Below are 18,735 nucleotides of genomic sequence, written 5' to 3'. Positions count from 1 at the left end.
GGAGTGTTTCCTGAGGGGGGGCGGGGAGGGGGGAGTGTTTCCTGAGGGGGGGCGGGGAGGGGGGAGTGTTTCCTGAGGGGGGGGGCGGGGAGGGTGGAGTGTTTCCTGAGGGGGGCGGGGAGGGGGGAGTGTTTCCTGAGGGGGGGCGGGGAGGGGGGAGGGGGGAGTGTTTCCTGAGGGGGGCGGGGGGCGGGGAGGGGGGAGTGTTTCCTGAGGGGGGCGGGGAGGGGGGAGTGTTTCCTGAGGGGGGCGGGGAGGGGGGAGCGTTTCCTGAGGGGGGGCGGGGAGGGGGGAGCGTTTCCTGAGGGGGGCGGGGAGGGGGGAGTGTTTCCTGAGAGGGGGCGGGGAGGGGGGAGTGTTTCCTGATGGGGGGGGCGGGGAGGGGGGAGTGTTTCCTGAGGGGGGGCGGGGAGGGGGGAGTGTTTCCTGAGGGGGGCGGGGAGGGGGGAGTGTTTCCTGAGGGGGGGGCGGGGAGGGGGGAGGGGGGAGTGTTTCCTGAGGGGGGCGGGGAGGGGGAGGGGGGAGTGTTTCCTGAGGGGGGCGGGGAGGGGGGAGTGTTTCCTGAGGGGGGGCGGGGAGTGTTTCCTGAGGGGGGCGGGGAGGGGGGAGTGTTTCCTGAGGGGGGGCGGGGAGGGGGGAGTGTTTCCTGAGGGGGGGCGGGGAGTGTTTCCTGAGGGGGGCGGGGAGGGGGGAGTGTTTCCTGAGGGGGGCGGGGAGGGGGGAGTGTTTCCTGAGGGGGGGCGGGGAGGGGGGAGTGTTTCCTGAGGGGGGGCGGGGAGGGGGGAGTGTTTCCTGAGGGGGGGCGGGGAGGGGGGAGTGTTTCCTGAGGGGGGGGGCGGGGAGGGGGGAGTGTTTCCTGAGGGGGGGGCGGGGAGGGGGAGTGTTTCCTGAGGGGGGGGGGGCGGCAGGATCTGCTGTGGCTCTGGGCTGTGTGCGCTGTTTGGGGGGAGGAGAGGCCCGGAGCCGCAGTCGGTGCCTTTGTGCGGGCGGGCGGGTGTTGCTGGCGGCCGGCCGGGGTGATGCTGTGTGTGTGCGGGGGGCGGAGGGGAGCCGCGCCGTTGTGAAGCTCTCCCTCGTCTGCAGGCCCCTGGTTATGGCCCTGAGCCGCCGCGGCCAGAGGATCCTCTTCTCCCCCTGCCCGTCTCTGGGGACTGGGACATTAACGCTCATCCTTCTTCTCCTCTTCACCTTCACCGGTGAGTGCTGAGCTTCTCATCTGATTATCTTTCATTGAGAGGGCGAGATCATTGTTCTGTCTTCGTCCTCTTCAACGTAGAGGGGACACCGATGCTGTTGTAACTGGGTTATTTTACCAGCTGCTCAAATCAGTCTCTTGGCTTTGGTATTCTATTTTGTGCTCAGTGTAAACCCTATTCTGGAGGATTGCACAAACATGTAAACATACACACGGGCACATAAAGGGGGACTTGAAGTTTTCAAAGATTGGAGCCGCCTGATGTTTTTCAATGAGGGGGAAAAATACAGTAATTTCATGTGACAATATGTGAAAAGTACAAATAGTCGATGGTCTTTAATTTTAATCCCTTGCTGTTTTCTCACCTCCCAATGCCTAGATGCCCGCATCTCAGCTGACGATTATTATTAACTTGCTTCAAGGTCTCTCTGCCAGTCCTGCTCTATATGCAAATACAAGGCACTATTTGATTAGTCTGAGATTACCTTCCTACTTGTTTTCTATTATTGGGGACACAGCCTACACTTGATATCTCCCTTAAGAAGCAGTTTGGGATCATGAATCTGCCATGGGTTGTGATTGTGAATCTGTATTTCATCATCTGGTGATGTGCATGCCCCCCCCCCCCCCCCCAAAAAAAAACACTGTCGATTAAACTTATACGGTATTTTCTCTTTGAGGTTTGTTCCTGTTGGAATTTCTTAGTTGTGTCTGTCCATTGTGTGCCCTCATTTAATGTGGGAGACTAATGCTGTTTAGATCAAACTATTCCATTGGGATATTGAAACAATTTATGTGCCGGATTATATTAAATTACCTGCCTGACCCAGGGACCGCATATTCTCTAGAAGCACAAAGTGTGTAGAATTTTCATTCAAACTGCTTGAATCATTCTGTTTTCTTGATTAGAAGCTTGTAACTTGTGATCCTTGCAATAACAATGAGAAAACTTTGTGATTTGTATTGCTCCTGAGCAGATTTACCATGTTGGTACAATTTCAGTTTATGAATAATCTGTTCATGGATGCTTTAATGTAACAAAGTGTTTAAATAATTGTCATAAATTAATAATGATATTGTCTTGCAGCCGCCTGCAACTCCATCCTGTTGTATGGCTCAAAGCCGTCTCTCCTGACACAACCTAAGTTTGAGTGAACAGCACCTATAATTTTACTGCTAAGTGTTTTTCATAATTCCCATAATAGGGGAACTTTATATGTTCACGGTTGTCATTCTCAAGCATAACAACATTGCTGTTTGGTATGTCATGACATCTGTGATGCACAATCAATTGCACAAAGACTAAAGTTGGGTACAACTGTGGCTTTATTACAGTCAGATGTGTGGCCTCCTGCTGCAGCTGGCAAAATGGCAGGGCACTGGAGGTCATACATATTTATACAGTTCTCCGCGGGCGGAGCCAGCTGGCAGGAGCTACCGGCGAACCTGTAGTGCAGGTCCTACCTTACATCTCCTATTACAGTGGTTCACCACAATCTGATATTGTGCTTTTCCAATGTGATCACCATAACATTGAATTACTTGGGCCCCATACACCAGAATCCCTCCCGAAACCCCGTCCAAATTCTGACCAAGCCTTTCATCTCATTCCATTATCTCTTAACTCTTTGTCTTGCACTTTGGGACCATTTTTATAAATCCTTAAGCAACTGCAGTTTTTGAATGAAAACCATGGTCTCGTATAAAAGGAAATCATCATTGTCAGGGATAATTTATTTTAACAACCAAATGGGCTACTTGCAAATTATATTAGCAGTTGATTGATACTGATATTTTGCTACGTGATCATTCATAGAATGTACAGTGCAGAAGGAGGCCATTCGGCCCATCGAGTCTGCACCGGCTCTTGGAAAGCGCACCCCACCCAAGGTCAACACCTCCACCCTATCCCCACAACCCAGTAACCCCACCCAACACTAAGGGCAATTTTGGATACTAAGGGCAATTTATCATGGCCAATCCACCTAACCTGCACATCTTTGGACTGTGGGAGGAAACCGGAGCACCCGGAGGAAACCCACGCACACACGGGGAGGATGTGCAGACTCCGCACAGACAGTGACCCAAGCCGGAATCGAACCGGGGACCCTGGAGCTGTGAAGCAATTGTGCTATCCACAATGCTACCGTGCTGCCCCAAATTTCTAATATAGTCAGGCTGAGAAAATGTCCACCTGATAACTATTTAACAATTGGAGCAGACATTCACTGTAATAAATATTTCCACAGTTGAAATTAGTTATCACGGCGTCTATTGTTTTCTAAACCCAAACCCTGCTTTGCAGCCGTTTTAAATTTTGATTCTTTGCAGACTGATTTCATTTTAATCTTGCTGAGTGAGCACTTAACCACAGCAGATGATCCAGTTGGAGTGGCTGCAGATGAAGTACAGCAAGAAATGTCATGGGGGGAGGGGGTTAGTTAGATTGCACCCAAGTGATCTGCTTGTCCTTTCATTAGGATTAGATGATTGCAGCTTGAAGCAATCTGCTGGAAGTCAAAAGGTTGTACTCTGTTGCTAAAAACAGTTGACGTGGAGTGCATCATACTCACTATTTAAGTTGACTCATTTTCCAGGAGTTATGAATCACGGCAGATTTCCACACTAATTCGGTATACATTAGCAAATGTCATGGGAGACTGCCCATATCCAGGCTCACTTCGGATTTTATTGTGTTGTGCATTTGGAGGGAAATGATTTTTATATATTGTGCCTTTTAACCCAGGGAATGGAATTAAGAATATCACATTTTTAAAAGGACTTGCTGATTTTTGTACTGGGTGATGCTATGTGTTAATGACAATGTTATTGAAATAGAAGGAAAATGACATATGTTTCACATAATAGACCCTAGGCAAAGACTTTAATTAATGTGTGTACCATCCAAGCATTGTCTTCTATGTTCACTAGCAAGGGCAGCATTTAATTTCCCATCCCTAATTGCCCATTAGATGGTGGTGATCGGCTCCTTGAATCCTGTAGACCATGTGGTGTAGAGCTTTTAGATGGGGAGTTCAAACTGATCAGTGACGAAGGAATGACAATATATTGTGTGTAACTTGGAGAGGAACTTGCCAGTGTTCCCATGTGCCTGCTGCCCTTGATGTTCTCGGTGGCAGAGGTCAGGAGATTGGAAAGTCCTGTCAAAGACGCCTTGGCAAGTTGCTGCAGTGAATCCTGTCGTTGGTATACACTATGGCCACTGTGTACCAGGAATGAATGTTTAAAGTGGCAAGTGGGGTTTCAATCGAGTATTTTGCTTTGGCCTGAATGGAATTGAACTTCGTGATGAATGTAGTTCGGACAATATTCCGGGCATTCACAGTCCTAATTTGTAGCTTATATAGATGGTGAAAAGGCTTTGGGAAGTCTGGGAGTGACTTGCTGTCCAGAGGTTACCCAGCCTTTGACCTGCTCTTGTAGGCTCGGTATTTATATGGCTGGTCCATTTCGGTTTATGGTCACTGCCAGCCCCCAACAGCTGGTGGATCTTTCAGCGATGGTAGCACCATTGAATGTGAAAAGGAGGTGGTTAGAATCGCTCTTGTTCGAGATGATGTTTGCTTGGCAATTGTGTGTCACAATGTTACTTCCCATTTATTGGCCCACATTGTATAGTTGCAAGTAGGTATGAAATGCTACAGTATTTGAGAAATTGTGAATGACATTGAACAGTGTACAATTGTCAATGAACATTCCCACTTCTGACCTTCATGGATGTAAGGTCACTGATGAAATAGCTGAAGATGGGTCAAAATCATTGCCCTGTGGAACTCCTGCAACACTGCCCTGGTACTGAATTGATTGGCTTCCAAGCACCACAATCATTTTCCTTCAAAGACTCCAATCAGTAAACCGTTTCTTCTGTGATCTCCATTGACTTTAACTGTACTAGGCCACCTTAATGTCATACTGGGTCAAATGCTACCTTGATGTCAAGGCCTGTCACTCCCATCTTACCTCTGGCATCCGTAATGAGATCTGGAGCTGAGTGTCCTTGCAGAATTGAACATGATCATTGGTAAGAGTGGTGACACTTCATATTATGATTGATTGAGAGTGATTAGGTTGATGGGTGTGGTGATTGGCTGGATTGGATTTGTCCTGCTTAGTGGACAGAGCATACTTGGACAATTTTACACTTTGCTGGGTAGATGTAAGTAAGCATTGTAGCTATACTGGAACAGCTTTGTCCGAGACACTGCTAGTTCTGGAGCTACAAGCCTTCAGTACTGCCGCTCCGATGTTGTCAGGGCCTATAGCGTTGGCCATATCCACAATACTCAGCAGTTTTTTGACAAAGCAGGAAGTGAATTGAATTAGCTGAAGGCTGGAATCAAATGTTGGAAATCTTGGGAGGATGCTGAGATGGGTTGTTCTTGGGTACTCGTGGGTAGTGTAGCCACCTGGGTTGGCCAACTCCTGATGTAAAATGGAGAACAGCAAAGGCTGCAGGGAAATTCAGCCAACACAGGCAGAAACCAGCAGGTGCAAATTTACTGTGTATTAAACTCTGCAAAAGCCCAGACAGCATCGATACAAGCAGCCATCTGCATAATAATGTAGCAGCCATCTACATACTAATAAGCGATCCCCGGGAACAATCGCAACATTTGGGACAAACAAAGCGAAGCCAGACTCCCCGGCGCCAGCAGGAGCCAACACAAAAGAGGTTAACAGACACCTCAAGACCGCCCATCGATCAGGGAAACGCTTCAGTATTGGAGAAATCGAACCAAGCGATTGGACCAAAGTCCAATCACCTGGAACCAGGTACAGGGTCCGCCCCGAAAGGCGGGAAGCCCCTGGAGACTATAAAGTTAAGCCCCCAAGTTCAAATCGTTCTTCTTGACTGGGTCACTCAGCAACGCGAACCAACCTTGACCGTGACCGGTTCAACTGCCGCCGATATCCAGTAAGTCTTAAGTCAACGCTCGCTACGAGATAGGCGCTCCTAGCTACCAATCCGTACCAACTTTGAATCCCGCAGACTCCGAACCCGAACAAAAGGCCATTTGTTCCCCTGACCTGGTGGGCCAGTCCGAAGCTAAGTATAGGCCTATTAGTCGTAGAAGTAGCTTAGACGTAGAATTTGTGCATGAGTAGCGATTACTGTGTATAATAAATGTGCTTTGATTTGAATCTTACTAATCGGTGTATTGAGTTATTGATCAGTACTTGAACTTGAACCTCGTGGTGGTATCACAAAGATACCTGGCGACTCGAGAGCAAAGATTATAAAACAGTGCCAATTGAACCAACCAAAAGTTAGCAACATATTACTGGCGACATCTGATCGGACCCGAACTAGAAGTGGCTTAACCACTCTGGGAGAACCCAAAAATTTGAATTAGAGACGAAATGAAATGAAATGAAAATCACTTATTGTCACAAGTAGGCTTCAATGAAGTTACTGTGAAAAGCCCCTAGTTGCCACATTCCGGCGCCTGTTCGGGGAGGCTGGTACGGGAATTGAACCGTGCTGCTGGCCTGCCTTGGTCTGCTTTAAAAGCCAGCGATTTAGCCCAGTGTGCTAAACCAGCAAGAAAACCACAAGTGTTCAAGCATTTCTGATCAATCCTCATAATTTGGAAGTGTGTGTATGCATGCGTAATTAACAGGGTGATAAGGTAAACTGATAGATTTTTTGTTGCGACAAAACTGTCAGCAGTTTGTATTTTGGAAATTAGCGACAGCTGTACCCGTATTTACAGCACCGCCTTAGTCCCCCTGTTCCAAATTTAAAAGAAGCATTCAGATAAGAAAGATGGCAATGCAGGCAATGCAACGCCTCATGAACCCAGAGGAATTTGTGGTCGCAGCGAACAGCAGCAGTAGAGTAGGACAATGTACCATATGGGAGGAAGAAATCGGGAAGTACCTCAAAGGGAAAGGATGGCCCCTTTGGAGCAAATTCTGTAGCAACGAGGAAACAGGCCCCGGGAGTATAGGACATACTTGGTGGGAGAACCTGAGCGAGATTCACAAGAAGAGCTTAGGGAAAGCTCGCAAGCCGATGGCAATCGTGTCCTGCTTGGCACAATTGCGAGGCACAGAGGAGGTTGTTGGAGATGGAAGGCATACATCGAATGAGCAAGGTCGATGTTAGTGAGGTAGAAAGAGGGAACTTAGAGCTAAGGAGGAAGTTGGCAGCAAAAGACGGAGAGGTGGATGATGTTAAGAGAGCACACCAGTCTTGTCTGGCGCACTTAAGCAGCTTCCAGTCCCAGTATGAAAAGGCCTATCAGGACACGCAACGTGCAGTCAGTCCTGGTACGAGAAGAAACCGAGAAGCAGGCAGAAGCATTGCAGAGGCAGTGTCGTGACCTGAAGGCAGCATTAAGAGCACTCCATGCTGCCACCACGGAGCAAAGACAAAGCTCATTAGACCACGCAAAGTGCCAGAAGCAGATTGCAGAGCTGCAATCTCTGCTTTCAGTTCAAAAATGATTCCAGGAAATCTTTGGAGCAAAATTAGATGAGGAAGACGGCCCTGATTGGGAAGAGTTAAATGAGACAGTGCAGAGATATGTTCAGGGAACATGTGTGCAGGGAAAGCCCCAAAGGAAAAAAACCCAACCAACCACAGAGCAGATAGTGCAGGCTCCAGTGAACCCAGTAACCACCCACCGCACAGCCACATCGGACGATACGGAATTTCTGTACACCACCCCCTTAACAGTGACCCAATTACGGGATGCGTGCGAGAAAATCACACCATTCCTCCCCACCTCAGACCCCCACCACTTCTTTGGCAGAGTAAAGCAGTACGCGACCATGTACGGCCTGGATGAGCGAGAGCATGTAAAGCTCACAGTTTTGAGTCTAGACCCTTCGGTCGTAGCAGCCCTTCCCAACCCACAGAATGTAGGAGGAGGCACCCTTGCAGAAATGTATACCGCGGTCCTAGACACGATTGGGTATAACCGGGGTGACCCCGTAGATGGCCTCAATAAATGCAGGCAAAAGAAATCCGAGCACCCCACAGCGTTTGCTGGACACCTGTGGATCCACTTTGCAGCAGTTTTTGGAGACCTAGACCGCGCCCATTTGTCCCCAGACAACATGGCCAAATGGACCCGCACCCTTATCTCCCATGCCACAGAAACAGGACAAAAAGCTTGCGCGAATTATAATCCCTCAGAGGAGGCTCATAACGAGAAATGGGTCGTAAAAAGATTGTCCCGTGCCTGGGAGCAGTCTGTACAAAGCAAACCCGCAGTTAAAAATCCCAAAGAAAAGCAGACAGAAGCAGACATACAAGCCATTAAAACACGCCAGAACCCCGCATGGGTAAATGAAGGAAAGAACAGCCCCCCCACAAAAGTCACAGGAGTGTTAGAACTGTGGACAGTTGGGACACTTTGCAAGGGAATGCAATGCCCCACGAAACCCACAGAGAGCCCAGCAGATGGGCACTCTAAGTAAGAATAAGACAGAGCCCATACATAGTGTGAGCACCCGTTCAGATCAGACGGACCTGAACGAACGGACTGACTGTGTTCGGGCTCCCCCAGTTGGGTCTGCGACACCCTTTGGGATAGGTCCGGACAACCGGTAGTCGCAGCGAAAATACAGGGACAGCCCATCGAGTTTCTCTGGGACACAGGAGGGTCCCGCACCACAATAAATTCCTCCACCATGTTCCAAAAGGACACGTGGCCCACGACAGCCCACTACAGCCACTATCTACAGCCACTGGCTGAGGAACCGAACAGGTTTTTTGGGTCGGTCTTCACAGTGGAAGACACAAATAACATGCCAGTGACTGATGGAAATGAGGCTATGACCAGTGAGGACCTTGAGAGGATTGTTATCACCAAGGAGGTAGTGATGGGCAAGCTAATGGGGCTAAAGGTAGACAAGTCTCCTGGACCTGATGGAATGCATCCCAGAGTGCTAAAAGAGATGGCTAGGGAAATTGCAAATGCACTAATGATAATTTACCAAAATTCACTAGACTCTGGGGTGGTCCCGGCGGATTGGAAATTAGCAAACGTGACACCACTGTTTAAAAAAGGAGGTAGGCAGAAAGCGGGTAATTATAGGCCAGTGAGCTTAACTTCGGTAGTAGGGAAGATGCTGGAATCTATCATCAAGGAAGAAATAGCAAGGCATCTGGATGGAAATTGTCCCATTGGGCAGACGCAGCATGGGTTCATAAAGGGCAGGTCGTGCCTAACTAATTTAGTAGAATTTTTTGAGGACATTAACAGTGCGGTAGATAACGGGGAGCCAATGGATGTGGTATATCTGGATTTCCAGAAAGCCTTTGACAAGGTGCCACACAAAAGGTTGCTGCATAAGATAAAGATGCATGGCATTAAGGCGAAAGTAGTAGCATGGATAGAGGATTGGTTAATTAATAGAAAGCAAAGAGTGGGGATTAATGGGTGTTTCTCTGGTTGGCAATCAGTAGCTAGTGGTGTCGCTCAGGGATCAGTGTTGGGCCCACAATTGTTCACAATTTACATAGATGATTTGGAGTTGGGGACCAAGGGCAATCTGTCCAAGTTTGCAGACGACACTAAGATAAGTGGTAAAGCAAAAAGTGCAGAGGATACTGGACGTCTGCAGAGGGATTTGGATAGGCTAAGTGAATGGGCTAGGGTCTGGCAGATGGAATACAATGTTGACAAATGTGAGGTTATCCATTTTGGTAGGAATAACAGCAAAAGGGATTATTATTTAAATGATAAAATATTAAAACATGCTGCTGTGCAGAGAGACCTGGGTGTGCTAGTGCATGAGTCGCAAAAAGTTGGTTTACAGGTGCAACAGGTGATTAAGAAGACAAATGGAATTTTGTCCTTCATTGCTAGAGGGATGGAGTTTAAGACTAGGGAGGTTCTGCTGCAATTGTATAAGGTGTTAGTGAGGCCACACCTGGAGTATTGTGTTCAGTTTTGGTGTCCTTACTTGAGAAAGGATGTACTGGCACTGGAGGGTGTGCAGAGGAGATTCACTAGGTTAATCCCAGAGCTGAAGGGGTTGGATTACGAGGAGAGGTTGAGTAGACTGGGACTGTACTCGTTGGAATTTAGAAGGATGAGGGGGGATCTTATAGAAACATATAAGATTATGAAGGGAATAGATAGGATAGATGCGGGCAGGTTGTTTCCACTGGCGGGTGAAAGCAGAACTAGGGGGCATAGCCTCAAAATAAGGGAAAGTAGATTTAGGACTGAGTTTAGGAGGAACTTCTTCACCCAAAGGGTTGTGAATCTATGGAATTCCTTGCCCAGTGAAGCAGTAGAGGCTCCTTCATTAAATGATTTTAAGATAAAGATAGATAGTTTTTTGAAGAATAAAGGGATTAAGGGTTATGGTGTTTGGGCTGGAAAGTGGAGCTGAGTCCACAAAAGATCAGCCATGATCTTATTGAATGGCTGAGCAGGCTCGAGAGGCCAGATGGACTACTCCAGCTCCTAGTTCTTATGTTCTTATCACCCTCAGCGGCTTTACAGGCCACTCAAAGCAGGGACACATCACAGCCCCTGTACCCATTCAAATCGGCAACATCACCACCAAGCACTCCATAGTTTTAGTCGCTCTGCCCCACACAGCAGAACACATTTTGGGCATAGACTTTATGAATTCCCACAATCTTTCATTTGACCCAGTCAACCAATGTATCTGGAAAATGGCAAAGTCTGCAAGAGCCCCCGCAACGCTCACAATAGGTGAATACGCCAACAAAATCAGCGCAGTCGGCGAATTTTGGTTTAACCCGACGACAATTAGCATGGACAAGCAGTTTAGGGCAGTTTTACAAAGGAACAGGACAGCATTCGCGACCCACAAACACGACTGTGGCCAGATGACTGGTTCAGTACAAATCACAGGACCTGACCCTAGGCGCCAAAAACAGTATGGGTTTCCCCAAGAGGCAGAGGGAGAAATCGCAAAAGTAATCGAAAGCTTATTAAAACAGGGCGTACTTGGATCAGTAGCCTCCACTAATAATGCCCCGATTTGGCCAGTGAGAAAGCCCGATGGATCATGGCGACTGACCATCGATTACCGGGAACTCAACAAAATCACCCCCGCAGCAGCCCCCACAGTAGCCACAAGTCCCGAGACCAAGCTCAAGCAGGGACTCAATTCCTGATACTTTACGGTTTTGAACATCAGTAATGGATTCTGGTCCATTCCATTGGCTAAGGCGTGCCAGTACAAATTTGCCTTCACCTTTAAAAATCAGCAGTACACGTGGACATGCCTTCCACAAGGATTCCACAACACCCCCTCCATTTTCCACCGACGGCTGGCAAATGGTTTAGCCAAATGTTCTCGCCCCGAATGTCTGGTCCAGTACGTAGACGACCTACTACTGCAGACAGACACCAAGAAAGAGCACATTGAGCTTCTGTCCGAACTCCTGGAACTCCTACAAGCAATTGGATGTAAAGTTAACCCCAAAAAGGCCCAGATTCTGGAAAATAAGGTGATATATTTGGGTACAATTATCACACATGGTAAACGTGAGATTGAGCACAAAAGGATTGACTCGATTGCTAAATTGCCCCTTCCCCAGAACGTTTCAGCCCTCCGGTCGTTTTTAGGACTGGTTGGCTACTGCCGAAACCACATTGACTGTTTCGCCAACAAGGCAGCACCCCTCTCAGACCTCCTAAAGAAAGGAGCCCCCTGAGAATGGCTTCCGCAGCATACGGATGCTGTGGACTCTTTGAAACAAGCACTCCTAGCAGCCCCCGCACTACAAGTTCCAGACCCGCTTTCCCTCTATGCGATAGAGGTAGCAAGCACAGACCGCACCCTTTCGGCCGTGCTCCTTCAGGAACGGCACGAACAGTTAAGGCCCGTGGCTTACGCCTCCAGAGTTTTAGATGCTGTGGAGCAGGAATTTTCAGCCTGTGAAAGGCATCTGCTCACCGTATTCTGGGCAGTACAGTATTTTTCGTACATAACCAGACTGAACCCTATCACAATCCTCACAGAACACACCCCCACCCAACTTTTACTGGACGGACACCTCAAGGACGGTCCAGTTAGTCAGATAAGAGCAGCTAGATGGACCCTTCTTTTGCAGGGACGGGGCATCACTGTTAAAAGGACATAGACCCACACTTTTTTAGCCGACAACTTACAGTACCCCGGAACCCCCCATGAATGTGAAATGATATCTCCACACCACAACACAGGTCTCTTTATTGCTAAAACCACCCCCAGAAAGATAGGTAGTTCACCCCAGAGCCCCAAGCACACAGTCACGTGCGAACCCATAAAGATATATGTGGATGGATCTTCCACAATATTAGAAGGGAAGCGCATAACAGGATGCGGTATTTACGTCGAGGACGCACCCTAGAAGAAATAGCAATAAAACTTCCAGGACACTTAGGCGCGCAGGCAGCAGAACTTGCGGCCATCGCATACATAGTGGAGCACCCAGATTCCTTCCCCAGCCCAGCAGACATATACTCGGACAGCCTCTATGTCTGCAACAGCCTTACAGAGTTCCTACCCCTGTGGAAAGCAAGAGGATTTGTTTCCGCAGACGGAAAACCCCTCCCTTCAGCCCCACTGCTCTGTCACATTTTAGAGAGAGCACAGAACAGGACTTTTGGTATAGTCAAAGTTTGTAGTCATCATCGTTCCTCCCCCACCCCTGGAAATGTAAAAGCCGACGCACTGGCTAAAGCAGGTTCCAGGCATGGATATTTTTGGACACCCCCCGAAAGCGCACCAGTGAATGCAGTTCAGGTCTCGCAGACTGATATCGAGGATTTTGTGCAGGCCCAGAAACAGGACAGCAACCTCAGGGAGATTTTGAAAGGAAACTATCCAGCCCCCTATGAGAGGTTTAAAAATGCTCTGACCACACATGACCCTTTATGTGGTTCCTGAACAGGACAGGAATCAACTGATTTGTTTATTCAATGATGGTCATGGACATCAGGGAATCGATCCCACTACAGCCCACCTCAGGCAGCTCTGCTGGTGGCGGAGTTTAAAGGACGATGTAAATCACTATGTTGAGAATTGCCTTATCTGTGCCCAGAACAACCCGGACAGATATGCCAAGAAGGCTCAGCTCAGTCACACCCGACCCGTTAATGGCCCCTGGACTAACCTCCAGATTGATTTTATAGGACCATCGCCCCCTTGCACGAATGGTTATAAATATGTACTCGTGGTGATAGACACGTTTACAAAATGGGTGGGAGCATTCCCATCCAGAACAAACACGGCAAAGACCACAGCCAAGATCCTAACCCACCACATCTTTACGAGATGGGGACTCCGCCGCAGCATTGAATCCGACCAAGGTTCCCATTTTACGGGACGTGTCATGAAGAACGTCCTCACGATATTTGGCATTACCCAAAAATTCCACATTGCATACCACCCCCAGTCGAGTGGTATCGTGGAGCGCATGAATCGGACCCTAAAATCAACCCTCAGTAAAATGGTCCAGCAAAACAGCACCACTTGGGACTCAGTCTTCCCTTTTGCGCTGATGTTTTTGCGAAATATGGTTTCCACATCCACAGGTTACACCCCACACACCCTCATGACCGGACGCCCCATGAAAGGCCCAGAATTTTTATTAGGCTTAGACTTGACCAGCCCCGAAGTGATGGCCCTCACACACGAGATCGCAGTCAAACAATTAGTGGAGAATGTTAAAACGGCTCAGCCAGCAGCCGCAGTGAAATTGGGCACAAGAAAGAAACAGAGCAAGGCCTGTTTCGATAAGACAGTGCATGCGACTGAGTTCAGTGTAGGACAGCAAGTCATGCTCTCCGTATACAACCCCAGCACATTCCTGTCACCAAAGTATTCGGGTCCGTACTCCATTGCTGACAAAGTAAGCCCTACAAAATAAAGTACCCCAATAGAAAGACTGCGTGGTTCCATGTTAACCACGGTCTAACCACGCACATCACGTCATGCTCGACGCAGCAGACCACGCCCCGCCCACAGCCAACATAACCCTACTCTCCCCCAACACGTCCAGCCCAGCCACGGACGCGACCTCGACTCCACCCCCGAAATATACACTCCGCCCCGGAACGCCCACAGACTGCAGCAGCAGCGACAGCGACTGTGACTCGGACAGTAGCCACAGCACGCCTCCCTACTATCCCCATGCAACAGGACCCACACCCAGCGAATCTGACCACGATTCGAGTGATCCCTTCACGATCACTTTCCTAAACAAACCCCACCACCGACCTACAATGACGACCCCCATTCCGTCCCCACAGAACTAGACACCACCTATTGGCACAGAGATAATTCGTACAGACTCATCCGGAATGACGTGAGCGACCCCAACACCATGCAGACCTATCAGCCCTGATACACTCGAGAGTTTGGCATCCGGGAGAAGATGACGACTTGGAGTCTGACTCCCAAAGCGAGAACCCCTTTGCGACCCTATTCGCAACCGATAACTGAGGTGTTCAGATGATGTTTTAAAAGGAACTGCTTGGGAGAAAACGGTGTCCTTTCTGATGGAACCTGCAGCATGTTTGATGTTGTTTGTACTTGTACTGTTAAATGTTGCATGTGAGACCGGAAAAAAATTTTTTTCCACGGCCCCACGCCACCACCGGTCTGACGCCCACTGGCTGTCAGAGAAACTAGTTTGGCCAGACACTAGTTCAGCGGAACTAGTTTGTCCGTAGAGACTTGTTAATGTCCCAGACGCCAGTTCAGAGGAACTCATCTGTCGATGGAAACACAGACCCCCGTTCATAACTGCCCTTCTGGTTCGAGGGAAGAACCACTACGGCAGCCCTCCCACGATGACGATATTTCTTGCCCGTTCTTGTCGGTTGCTCAGGCAGTGGAGAAACGGCATTGGGACCCGCCCTTCCTGGGAACCCCCCTCTGGTCAGCTACGCTCGGGTAGGGCACACACGGCATTGGTCGCCGTCCTACCCAGGGACTCCATCCAAATCGTACCCGTCGCGGCCCATACGCACCTCATTTCAGCAAAGTTTTGTTCAAAACGTTTTGTTTGTTTTCAGGTAACCCTTAGGTTGCCAATCCTCTGCTATTTATATTCTCAAACATTTGGATGGTAAACCGCACAGTCTGCGAGACGGCTCGCACTGGTTCAGTATTTGTAAGTATGTCTTGTCCTGAAATTCGGTTTTTGAAAAAAACATGAGGGAGTCACACATAGTGACCAATTATAAAGGGAGTAATTGGCACTAAAGGACAGACAGGCTATTGTATGAGATATTAAACCAAGATAGTAACAGACACTATGCTTGATCACACAGAATTCCAGAAGCTCCAGGACCAGAGAAGAGAAGAGAAGTGAAAGAAGAAGAACCATGAGGACATCCTCCGCGTGGCTCATCACCCTAATGGGCATTTGGTTGCGCGCGAACGCGAACCCCCTGACCTCAACTCCCCCAGCCGTGAATGATTCACTTCCCCACAGTACCCAGAGCCCAGCCACAAGCGACACCACACCATCTTGGTGTGACAGGTTTATAACCTTGTAGTTCCTGTCCTACGTGATAGAATCCCTATTGGTATTGGCGATACTCTGCTGCATCGTGCAGACTATTGGTCTGAGAAAATGGAGAAGGAGAGCCTACCGCGCTCGCACCCCGGTATATAGGATAAGATCCCCTATTTTCGGATACGACCAGACCCCCAACACCCGCGATCTATAATAAAGAGCATTCGTCTGCGATTTGTTGTAAATAAAGTAATGTTCATGAGCAATTGTACAATCCTGAGCCGGACTGCCAAGCCAGAAAATGTGTATAAAACTGCTATGATTTTGTTTGTATGGTTTAGGAAGTTAGTGTGATGAAATGTTTGAGTGAGTGTAGTATATTAAGGATAGTTAGAGGTTCCCGTTTCCTTGTTTTGTAATGCATGTCCTTGTTTGACATAGCGCCCCTCAGAATTGTCAGTAAAAAATGTTTTGCATAGTTATGGTCAGTGGAGAGGCCATAGAAGAGTGCTCGCCGGGTCAGGGAATGAAAACCAACAGTTATGTGATCCTTCACGCTTCGCGTTAGGATCACAAGGAGGGAGTGTAACCACCTGGGTTGGCCAACTCCCGATGTAAAATGGAGAACAGCAAAGGCTACAGGGAGATTCAGCCAACACAGGCAGAAACCAGCAGGTGCAAGTTTACTGTGTATTAAACTCTGCAAAAGCCCAGACAGCATCGATACAAGCAGCCATCTGCATAATAATGTAGCAGCCATCTACATACTAATAAGCGATCCCCGGGAACAATCGCAACATTTGGGACAAACAAAGCGAAGCCAGACTCCCCGGCGCCAGCAGGAGCCAACACAAAAGAGGTTAACAGACACCTCAAGACCGCCCATCGATCAGGGAAACGCTTCAGTATTGGAGAAATCGAACCAAGCGATTGGACCAAAGTCCAATCACCTGGAACCAGGTACAGGGTCCGCCCCGAAAGGCGGGAAGCCCCTGGAGACTATAAAGTTAAGCCCCCAAGTTCAAATCGTTCTTCTTGACTGGGTCACTCAGCAACGCGAACCAACCTTGACCGTGACCGGTTCAACTGCCGCCGATATCCAGTAAGTCTTAAGTCAACGCTCGCTACGAGATAGGCACTCCTAGCTACCAATCCGTACCAACTTTGAATCCCGCAGACTCCGAACCCGAACAAAAGGCCATTTGTTCCCCTGACCTGGTGGGCCAGTCCGAAGCTAAGTATAGGCCTGTTAGTCGTAGAAGTAGCTTAGATGTAGAATTTGTGCATGAGTAACGATTACTGTGTATAATAAATGTGCTTTGATTTGAATCTTACTAATCGGTGTATTGAGTTATTGATCATTACTTGAACTTGAACCTCGTGGCGGTATCACAAAGATACCTGGCGACTCGAGAGCAAAGATTATAAAACAGAGCCAATTGAACCAACCAAAAGTTTGCAACACTAGTTATGGAGGATATGCTTAGCATTAATGCCCTGACTTCCAACATGGATACCAACACCTCTGTCACTAGGCTTCCTGTGTGCTCTTGCGCTTCTACTCCTGGTGATCATGTAGGTTGCAGGTACACTGTAAATATATAGCAGTTCATTCAGAAGTACACAAGTCAGATCTGAGTGAGTTGTCACAGGTTACGAAATTCCAAAATGTTGCAATGGGAAGGGTAGATATAGTTAACACCGTGACAAACATTGTACTGAAAATGTTACCAGGCCACTAATACAGATGGAACATGTACGGTAAATGGCAGAACTCTTTAAAGTATTGACAGGCAGAGAGATCTGGGTGTACAGGTCCACAGGTCACTGAAAGTGGCAATGCAGGTGGAGAAGGTAATCAAGAAGGCATAATGGATACTTGTCTTCTTCGGCCGAGGCATTGAGTATAAAAATTGGCAAGTCATGCTGCAGCTGTACAGAACCTTATGCCACACTTGGAATATAGTTCAATTCTGTTTAGTTCAATTTAGTGTTCAATTCTGGGCACCACACTACCAGAGGATGTGGAGGTTTTGGAGAGGCTACAGAAGAGGTTTACCAGGATGTTGCCTGGTATGGAGGGCATTAACTGTGAGGAGAGGTTGGATAAACTCGGTTTGTTCTCATTGGACTGACGGAGATTGAGGGGCGACCTGATAGAAGTCTACAAACTTATGAGGGGCATAGACAGAGTGGATAGTCAGAATTGTTTTCCCAGAGTGGAAGAGCCAATTACTAGGGGACATAAGTTTAAGGTGTGAGGGGCAATGTTTAGAGGAGATGTGCGAAGAAAGGTTTTTACACAGAGAAGTGAGTGCCTGGAACTCGCTGCGGGGGAGGTGGTGGAAGCAGGTATGATAGTGATGTTTAAGGGGCATTTGAGCAAATACATGAAGAGGGTGGGAATAGAGGGATACCAACCCCGGAAGTGTAGAAAGTTTTAGTTAGATGGGCAGCATGGACGACGCAAGCTTGGAGGACCAAAGGGCCTATTCTTGTGCTGTACTTTTCTTTGTTCTTTGTATATCCCTTGATATCCAGGGTTCAGTGGATTTGTTGGTCCCACCCTTTTTCTTTGTTGGAACACATTGGCCCCAGTATACTCCCTATTTCCTTCTTGAATGTGTCCCACAATTCTATCACAGATTTACCTAAAAGTGTCTGCTCCCAATCCACTCTGGCCAAATCATATCTGATCTTATTAAAATTTAAAACTTTGATTTCAGGTCCATCCTTGTCCTTTTCCATAACAATCTTGAAGCATTTACGCTCGCTGTGTGCAAAATGCTTCCCCACTGTTGTTACTTAAGTCCAGGACTGCCCCCTGTCTTGCAGGACCTGCGTGCTGGTTTAAAGTTCTCATGGATGTGTTTAAAGAATTTTGCTTCCTCTAAACCTTTCATACTATGATTACACCAGTGAATGTTAGGGAAGTTGAAACCTCTTTCCACGCACCCTCTCCCCCATCATTACTTCTCTGATACTTCAGGGCAGCACGGTAGCATGGTGGTTAGTACAATTGCTTCACAGCTCCAGGGTCCCAGGTTCGATCCCCGGCTTGGTTCACTGT

The 18,735-nt window shown here is 48.2% G+C and overlaps 1 protein-coding gene across 1 annotated transcript in view; it reads left to right on the top strand.

Moving 5' to 3' along the window:
• Nucleotides 1–987: 987 nt before the first annotated feature.
• Nucleotides 988–18,735, top strand: part of lrp12 (low density lipoprotein receptor-related protein 12) — an 84,548-nt gene continuing 66,800 nt past the window's right edge. Inside the window, exon 1 of the mRNA XM_072467214.1 lies at nt 988–1,196. Within this exon, the coding sequence (XP_072323315.1) occupies nt 1,094–1,196 (103 nt within the window). The 5' untranslated portion in view covers nt 988–1,093. The remainder of the gene's footprint in view (nt 1,197–18,735) is intronic.

This window comes from Scyliorhinus torazame, chromosome 11 (assembly GCF_047496885.1).
Source record: "Scyliorhinus torazame isolate Kashiwa2021f chromosome 11, sScyTor2.1, whole genome shotgun sequence".
Classification (NCBI taxonomy): Eukaryota; Metazoa; Chordata; class Chondrichthyes; order Carcharhiniformes; family Scyliorhinidae; genus Scyliorhinus; species Scyliorhinus torazame.
The sequence above is the reverse complement of the archived record's forward strand: the minus strand, read 5'-3'. Positions and strand labels throughout refer to the sequence as shown.